Source organism: Corvus hawaiiensis, chromosome 1 (assembly GCF_020740725.1).
Source record: "Corvus hawaiiensis isolate bCorHaw1 chromosome 1, bCorHaw1.pri.cur, whole genome shotgun sequence".
NCBI lineage: Eukaryota > Metazoa > Chordata > Aves > Passeriformes > Corvidae > Corvus > Corvus hawaiiensis.
Genome location: NC_063213.1, coordinates 51,895,221 through 51,905,057, shown reverse-complemented (window position 1 = coordinate 51,905,057; position 9,837 = coordinate 51,895,221). Strand labels below are relative to the sequence as shown.

The following is a 9,837-nucleotide window of genomic DNA, read 5'->3' as shown; positions in this document are numbered from 1 at the left end:
TTTTGGTGATGTGTGTTGCAGCATTTTCACACAAAAAAAGTTCTTTGGGGAAATGTCAACAAGACACTTCATAGACATTTTCAGACTATTACATGAGAAGATGGCACAGATATTTCCTTTCCACAGAAATTAAATTGGTGTTCAAGGAGGAAACCAATATTTCAACCTCCTGAAGTAAAAGATGAAGTTAACTTTACCTACCGACACAATCACGAAAGCTGGGAGGTAAGGGACAGCACTTTGCTGATGCACTTGTGAGTCTCAGGGATAGACAGACAGATCTGGGTAATCCTGCAGTTTTAAAATGTGACTGCCCCTAGCTTTCCATTCTGCTGCTCTGCCAGAGATTACTGCTCTCATAGCAGAAGTAACAAAAGACAATGCACTATAGTTCCCTCTTCTGTAAGAGCACAGGGAGGGCAGGGCTCAGTACTGTATTGCAGATGCTCTAGTTCTCAGCCTGGTATCTTAGCAAAATGCAGTGGACTTTGAACTGGAATTTCTGAGGCACAGGCACCTGCTCTCAGCTGCTACGTCCTGTCCAAGCAGAGTAGCCTCTGATTTAAAACCAAACAAAACCAACAAAACCATCAAAAACCAACAAAAAAAAACCAAAAATCAACCAACCAAAGAAACAAACAAAAAAACCCCCAAAAAACAAAACAAAATAAAAAAAACCCCAAAACCAAAAAACCCAAACACACAACAGAAAAACCCTCAGATAAACAAAAATAACTGAGAAAATAATTTCCTAGCCTCCGACTGCTAGATCCTAGGCTCTTATGTTAGTGGAATATTCCAAAGTGATGATTCTTAGAGTATAAGATACCATATTAATTAAGACTCCCAAAATATCTTTGAAGGAGACTATTTAGAAAAGTCCTCAGTACTATTAATGTGAGCACTGAATAGGGCTGTTTATGGGTGCTATTACCTGTAATACATGAACTGAAGCTAATGCTCTTCAGAGGAGAAAGTACAGCCATTAACAACTCAAAGATTTCCTCATAATACCTTTTGTACATATTGATCTATTTCCTGCTATTAAAAACCAGCCAAACAAAAAAACCACAAAGAAGGCAAAAATATTTAATAGATTATATTGTCCTGTGAAGATAGACTTGCAGCCCAAACCAGTCAGATGTCAAGGGCAATAAAACTCTAAGCATTAATCCCTGGGGAACAGTCCCAGGTAGCAGAGAATCCCAAAGATGAAAAGATTCTGAGCAAAGGGCTCTTTGCAGGGAATTTCTGGAGAAAAACAATCATTTATATATCCCAGTTTCCCCTGGTAACCTCAGCAGACCACTGTAAGTAAAGCAAGCAAATTTGGTCTGAGAAGCAGAAGAAATTTACTCTTTCAGTGAATGTAATGTTAAGGTTTGTCCTATTGCTGGTGTGTGAGAAAGTTAGACTGGTGTAATCTTGGAAGGAAAAGGCCAGGCTCTTGGAAGTCATATCCCTAAAGCAAAATCTGACCATTGTCCTAAACTTGTAATGTTAACTCTCTCAAATGGATTCTGAGGGATCAGCCAAGCCCTTCACTAATTTCACCTGCATTCAGCTCTTAGTGTGAGTGAACTGTGATGGCACAGGAAACCTGAGCCCCTTCAGCTGTTCCACAGTGCTGGGTCTTCCAGCGATGCCTCCCGACTTTGCTTCACAGCAGCTCTGCCCTGGCTGCCCCACTGCCCAGCACAGAGACAGACAAGCAAAACACAGAGAAGCTCATTCTCCTACAGCTCCTACTAAAAACAGGTGAAAGCTGTGTATGCTCTCCACTTGTGGCACAGCTTGGAAACAAAACCAAAATACCCCCAAACCAACCAAACAAAAACCCAGCCCCTCACCACAGCCCCAAACATCCCACATTCAAATCCAGTAGGGTATTAAAATGCCCTCTGAAAATGTGTAAATGTTCTTAGTAGGAATCAATCCCAAAAACCACATAGACCATCCTCCTTCATTTTGTCAGTCAAATACAATGCTTTGGTAACTTAACTCCTGGCTATAACTCATATACACACACACACATGAATTGTACATACTCCTCACCTATTTTTTTTTCCTTTCTTTTTTTTTTTCCTTTTTTTTTTTTCTGTTTTGTTACACTTTGAAGCAATCCATTCTAGGCACTGGGAACAGACCATCCTCTCCTCTTTCAAAAGAATAACCTTTCTTCAGGGGCCTCTTCAATCCAAATGGTTAGGAATCCAATACACAACAATCTTGCAGAAATCAGCTGCCAGATTTATTATTCTACCTGAAAACCCCAAACAAAACAAAACAAAAAAAACCTCCCAACCCCAAACAAACAAAAAAGTGGAATAAAAATAGACTTTAAATAAACCTCTTAGGTACATTTTAAAAAGGGTTAATCAGTTCAGTGAAAGACTTTTTTGTCTTCTGCTGAGAGATCATGTAATGTTGGTCTGACTGCTTGTTTTGTTCAGTGAGTCACTACCGTATACAGATATATATATATTTTTCTTCTTAAATATTACACATTCAATGCAATTTTTCAATCTTTTTTTTTTCCTTTTTTTGTCCAACCCCTTTCCCAAACACCCACATCCTGCCACAGGCAAGAGGCGCTCTGAGCTGACATTAAAGAACCAAAACCAATCCAAGGACTTTTCATCAAAGCATGTTTCATTTGAACCTTATTTCAATGGAAACCACAATTTTTTTAAACAATATTACTCAACATTTTCCCTTTCTTTTTTTCTAGTTCTGCAACTTTAGACTTCTTTTTCTTGGTTGATCACCAAGTATTTAAGTGCCATTGAGACCTACGGATGACAGAATTAGGTGGCATATTAAGGCATATATCATAAAATATGTTGTCTCATGGATCTGGGTAAATTAAATACCTGCCCAAATGCTTTTTATGCACCTGTGGTTTCTAGTGACCACTACTTCTTTACTTTTGATTAAATGTGTATTAAAATATTCATAACTTAAGGAGTGTCTTAACTGACAAAGCATGGAAGATTAACCTACCACCTAGGACTGTCTTTGAAATCCATCCATTATGATGAAAATTGTTCTTGTTGTTTTATGGTTATGTATTTATTTTTCTCCCACTTCTTGGCGATCTAGGAAAATGAGGTACTTCATATAACAACTATTTAAATTTCACTGGGAAAAAAAATGAAATCCAGATCTTACCTCCCTTTCCACACCTTCAAACCATGAATTATTGTATTTCAAAAAAGGTGCTCATAAATATTTTAAACCTTTGGGGTTTTGTCAGGGCTTTCTGGTTTTTTTTTTTACATACAGAATGGCATGTGTGGTTTGTGTTCAAGGTAACCCCTCTCAAAAAATAAAACAATTTGAAAAAATAACAAAACAACAAAAAAAACCCCTCAAAATTTAAATTGTCTTCCAAGCATATCTGATCACATTTACATTTAGTGTCCAAAACAAGTTGATTGGTAACACCAGTGCCAGCACTACAACGTCATACAGCAACTTCATGGTATTCTTTGACAGTTCATCTCTGTTCCACCGAAAATTACGAAAGGTTCTGCAGAGCTTTCCTTAGCAAGCTGAAGCTTACTAGTCATTTGTGGATGCGCATAAAAGCTGCTTATAGCACAGCTATGGCGTAAGCTATTTTCTAAGCAATAAATGGTTCAAGTCATCTATTTTGTCCTGAAATGCTACCTGTAGTTACAGCATTGCTTATAAATGGTCATAGTAAATTCAGCATCAAAGAGAATATTACAGAAAAAGACAGCAGCAGAAGCATTAGCATTATCTAGTATTTATATATGTTATCAACATAACACAGCAGTAAAAGGTTTAAATGCATATTAATGGGTACCGTGTCTAAAAATTACTAAAGTACCTATTTAGTGTATTGGATATTTTTCTCAAGGAGTGCTTGCTGTGTCTAAACAGCATAATTAGATATGTGACTTAGTACAGTTAATTCCTATTGATTAAATAACTTATTTATGTACCAAAGGAAATGGAAGGATACAAAATGTTTTCTCCCTCCTGATCATGATCCTGTATTTAATGCTGACATGATCATCAGAAAGCCTACCCCATGTAATTACTACCCTCAAATGGATCTTGAAAAATCAACGCCGTAGCATGGGCCATATATGTATAGCAATGTGGCACCAGATACAGCATGCAGCTTTCAGTCTGAAGTCAGGGATTTTGCTGCTTGGTCACTCTACTTATGGCCAGTCTGTCATTAAATAGGATTTTTTTTTTTAAGGTCATACCCAAAAACAAACAAACAAACAAACAAAAAGAATTAGGAAAACTATCTGTCTGTTCTCAGAGGCAAGGTACAAGGTCTGCCACTGGAAGCTTCTAAATTAAATGCTGTGGTATATGCTTTGTTTCTCTTTTATAACTGCAGAAAGACAATTAAGAATGGCAAGAAACAAATGCCCTAGGCATGCTGTGCTGATATCATCATCAAGTGGTTATTTTGCACAATGAGAATTAACTGTACTACGGATACCCAGAGAAAATGTACAATATCTTATGCTGATATGAAACAAAACAGACATGATATAGCTTTTTTTTGTACTTAAAACCTGTATGTTCCCTTCCCAAACTTAAGTAAAAAGCAAACCCACCCTTTTCCTCCTGTTACACAGAATAACGTTTAGGTTCCAACCCTCCCCTTTCAAATAAAGTGCGCTGTCCATGGCAGACCATAGGAGTAATGCAACAGGAAAAGCCCCTTTTAGTGTACTATTTAAAAAACAAACTGAAGTCGATTCAGCTTTCCTCTGGGTCTTGGGAAAGAGGAGAAGCTTGAGGGAGGGGGAAACATCCCCTTCACTGTCACTGTTGTTAATAGACATAGCCTTCGTTGTAGGGGTGGGTGTTGCAGCAGCCTCCGTCCTGCATGTAGACCATGCTCTCATCAAAGTGGGACAGGGGCACAGTGTCCTCCTCATTGATGTGGCGCTCCATGTCAGTCTTCAGCAAGGGGCGCTGGTTGTCCGGAAAAGCCATGGAGAAAAGCGCTTCAGGGTCACAAACAAACTTGTAGACGTATCTTTCTCCAGCCACCTTAGGACAACGGAAGGGGAAAAAAGGTGCAGCATAAGACCTTGTCTTTTGCAACTCCAAGTTACACAATTAATAATGTGACAGCAGAACTGGTAAGGCAATGACCTAGCGAAGACAAGTGGGACCTGCCAAAGCAGACTGTGCAGAGTACTCTTGATTTTGCCACACATGACATCCTGTTGGAAGATGGACTAAGTATTCTACCTCTAAACATTTTTTTGCGATCGTTTCCTATACTTAACCACAAATGGAAGTTCTTATTGGAAAATGTAAACAAATTGTCACTACAGTGGCAAAATAAAATTACACACTCTGTGTGCAAAGTGGAAAAAAGAATCACATTGCACGATAGAGATCAGGATTTCACTTTACACAGATTGATTCATACTTACGTATAAAAGCACTTTAGTTATAGTGCATGCTGATTGTACAGGGACAGCGTAAGCAAATACGTAGGCTAATATGTACTTAGCAATTGCTCACGCAAAGCTGGGATTTGCTTATGGAGGGGCAATTTGTCCAAAGATCCTAAAGTTTTCCCTTAATCAGAAATAGCATTAAATGTCTATGCTTCAATTCCCTAAAAGCTAGAGAATGATAAAAACAACATAGAATTGCTGTCTTATTACAAACAGAAGTCAATATAGTGTCTTCTCAAGGACCTTATTTAAAAAATTGCACTTAAAAATATGCATTATATTGCATGCTCACAATTTATTAAAATTATTTAAAATAAAGATTATATTATCTGCTTCTTGCAACTCCAGCTACTATGGCATTGAAGTGAATTAGTGAAGATGGAAAAAGTGTTGTGAACTTAACAACTCTGTTCTTATGGGTGCAAAATAGTTTGTAGCACCTCCTTAAAATTTCAGCTTGTGTATTCCACAAATAGAATTTGGTAGAGACTGTATCTGCAGCAGATTTTTAAAATCAAATAATGTCAGCAAGTTTGATAAGACTATAGGTTGCATGCAGAAATAAGGCTTTTGCTTAACCTGCTATCATTGCTTGATTTAAAAAAAAAAGAGGGAAAATATGCATACAAACTTTGCCATAAAGAAACCTGCTTTGCATCTACAACCCCCATTAGATTTTAACATACATGAACTGGCCAGATAGAGAGATCCCAGGACAAAACCGAAACACTGGTATGTCAGAAAAATAAGTATACAAGCTAGCTTTCAAAATGTGTGTTAAACACATTCTTGTAGATAATAAAGTAGTAGTTTAGGATGTAGCAAGCTAGCTGTCAGAAGTACTTGTAAACTTTCCATGTTAAATGGGTGTGTGCGTTGGGGCAGCATTATCAGCCTTCTGGTATTTCTATCCCCATCTTTTCAACTTGCTTCCCTCTGCTACTTTTTTTTTGCCTCTCTGTTGCCTTTGAAGTGTGCTGGCAGCGCAGCTGCCTGTGCTGCTGAGCTGTAACCTGCAACAAGGAACTCCTCTACCTGAAGCACCAGCCAGTGAAACCAAGCGCTTCTGCTGCTCCCTGATCAGACGCAGTTTCCAATCCCCTTTACAAAGACTCAGCGTGCAGGGATGTGACACACAAAACTTAATGAGGCGCTGAGCTACCGAAGAACTGTAAGCCAATACTAGCCCAGACTGTTGCCCAAGTTGACTCCTGGATAGTGAAAAAGCAGTGCACTACAACAATCTCATAACCTAAGCAAGAGAACTCGTAAGACTTCACAAAACCTACTGGACAAGTTGCCCAGTAACTTGAGCTGAGAGCACTGCTTCCATTCATGGAATTGGCATATAGCAGGTTGAAACATGTTCATCATCACTGGTCACAAGACCAATGTGAAAAGATATGGAATAAGCTTTACAGTCCAAGGTGTTTATTATGATCTTTGATCACACCTGGCAGATTTGTAGATACAGCAGACAGGTCTCTCCTATTGATTTCTCAGTCAATCTACATAGTACTACACAGCAAGATTTAAAAATATACATATAAATCAGCAAGCCACAGTAGGAGGATGGATTAAATATTGTCAGCAAGACTAGCCTGTAATATATAAATGATTGTTAAGTATTTCTCCTAATTCAGTCTATTATAAATATTAAATTCCACTCAAAACCAGTATTATTACAACACTATTAGTAAAAATATTAAAGTATTTGGTATGTTAATAGGTATAACTATTATCCCCTATCTTGCACTCATTAAAGTACTCAAGCACTGGGCAGCTGACTTAGATCTGCAAAACATTAATCATACTGTACTCTACTGTTTGTCTTTCCCAGCTGCCAGGAAGCTCTTTTGGATATTTTTGAATGTTACTTCTTTCCCTATAATCATGAAATGCATTGTGTGACCTAAAACCACAGACATTTTTTACATAGAAAAAAAATATCTTAATGCATATGCTGAACCTAGTAGGTCAAAAAGCTTAGTGTTTGCCTAAACAGATGAAAAAACTACCTAAGCCATGCAATTACAAGTACTCCTTGTAAACTGACCTACAGATTAACATGCAAGACTCTGGTGAAATGTAGTACAAAATTAGCTACTCACCTTTTGCATGATTCCCTTTTCATAATAATAGCGAAGCGATCGGCTAAGTTTATCATAGTTCATAGCTGGCCTGTTTTTCTGAATCCCCCAGCGACGTGCCACCTGCCACAAAAATGGATTAGCAATGATTTGTTAAATGCATTTAAAAAGCAGATCTTATCATCAGATACTTCATTTGGGGATGCAGGAGAGAAAACCCTGCAGGGGCAACAAATAGGAAAAGGTTGCCATGACCTGAACTTCCCACGTACTACTATGAATTTTAATTGGATGTACATCATCATTAAACTTGAAACATACTTATTTGCCAGTGTGGTGGAGAGTTAGACTTTTTCTTTGCTTTTTAATAAAGAAAACCAATGAAAAAATAAAACCCTACAAGGAGATGAGAGACAAAAAATATTTAGCAAGTTACACCAGAAAACTTTCACAAAAACCTTTCTTTAGTTTGATACTATGGATAATTGTACCATGCCTGTCTTTTCCTTGCTGTCAGAAAACCAAGTTATTTTAAATACACATGTATACACACTTAGTTCATGAACTAATACAGACTGCACTAGGAATGACAGCAATGTTGAGATTATTAGGAGATACAAGTCAAAAGACAACTCCCAGTCTTAAACATTACTTCAGCAAAAAAAATGAATTATCTGAGGAGGCAGAATAGTCACTTGGAAGAACTATATGGTGGTATGAAGAATGGAACAGAAATTTCATAGTTGCAGTCATATAATTACCCTTAAAAACAACAATAAAAAGTTGCAAGTAACTCATGAAACTATTCCATAGAGAGCAATATGCCTTCTTCTCTGACTTATGTTTTCAACTTGACTTTTTGCTTCCTGTTTTATTGCTAAAGATAGTTTTGGTCAAAGTGACCCTTTGTTTAAAGAGCTTAACTCCTTATTCCTTGTCTGAAATTTTAATCGGCTATTGGTGACATTTCAATTACTGTCTGTAAAAATGACTATAATATCACCAGAGAGAAAAAAGGCAAAGCTGATGAACTCTTTAAAGCACATTTTATAAAAATGATTGAGAGGTGCATATGCATACAGCTCTGGAAAAAGGAGAGTAGTCAAGCAGCTTCTCTGCAGACTGCTCTGTGAAACTTCCCATAGCTGTCTGGAGCTTTTTGATGCAAGCCATGACAACATGCAGCACTGAGCAAAATCCATGATTTTGGTCTCCACCTGGACAATAATTTCTAAAATTTCTTTTGAAAGCATTATTTCCTTTCAGTGGTGCAGCTTTTCAGCCTTATGTAAATTATCGCAGCTCTGCTAACTTCAGCTACATTTTATCTGTACTGGAACACACCTCCAATCATGTAAATTTATTCCAGCTGCAGATTTGGCCTAGATGTCTAACTTTGATTCACCTAGTCAATTTTGTAACACATGACCACATCACTCTTTTTTTATTCCTTCCAAGGCTTTTTTTTCCTGCATTAATTGGAGTCCTAAAAGTCCCCAACATAAGGCTTGCAAAATAAATAAATACACAGCAAAGATAAACAACAAGTAATGGTGAAGAATATGTTACATTGTGTAGTATTTTGACACTCCTGATCAAGCAATCAGGTCCAGTTCCCATCCCTGAACTGCACAGCATTTACCTAGTCCTGCCCTGTGGAAGGGATTCAGGCTTCTACCCTTCCGCCCTACCTTCCTGCTGAAGGTTGCTGTCCCTGTGACAAGCCTGCATAAATGGACCTATGCCCAATTCTCAGGCTCCAAAGTTCACAGTTACTTACTTTCTGAATGAGCTATGGCACTCCAGGAGCTGATACATATTCATTTTTGTTGTCACTCTTTCTACAAGGGCATAAACCGCCAGTAAGGAATGGGACGGAAAGGTCATGTCACTGACATCCTAACCTGCCACAGCAGAACCAACAAGCACTTTGATTTCCCTTCAATTTACACTTGGCAACCAACAGAATTGTGCAACTTCCCATAGGCTATTCTTATTTTAATCTACTGTTTCTGTCAGATTCATGACATTCATATGAAAACAACTTAGGCTCCTTTGTACTCCTAAGAACACACAGAGTGAGGCAAGCTTCAAGCCTCCTCCCAATCTTGGATGCAATGCTGCTCAAAAACACAAAGCAACTTCTACATAGTCAGACATGCAGATGATCTCTTTAACTTAAATTAGAATATCCAGTTCTTCAGGGAATTACACAATAAGGAAACCTTAGGGGTTTCTTAGTTTTCTTTCCTTAGCTAATAAAATCTATAAAGTTTTTG

General features: G+C 37.8%; 1 protein-coding gene across 7 annotated transcripts in view; it reads right to left on the bottom strand.

Moving 5' to 3' along the window:
* Positions 1-2,229: 2,229 nt before the first annotated feature.
* Positions 2,230-9,837, bottom strand: part of ETV1 (ETS variant transcription factor 1) — a 66,236-nt gene continuing 58,628 nt past the window's right edge. For all 7 annotated transcript variants that reach the window (XM_048304462.1, XM_048304443.1, XM_048304453.1 and 4 more), the window contains 2 exons: positions 7,580-7,681; positions 2,230-5,049 (listed from right to left, as the gene is read on the bottom strand). In XM_048304462.1, coding sequence (XP_048160419.1) covers positions 4,828-5,049; positions 7,580-7,681 — 324 coding nt within the window. In that variant the 3' untranslated portion in view covers positions 2,230-4,827. The remainder of the gene's footprint in view (positions 5,050-7,579; positions 7,682-9,837) is intronic.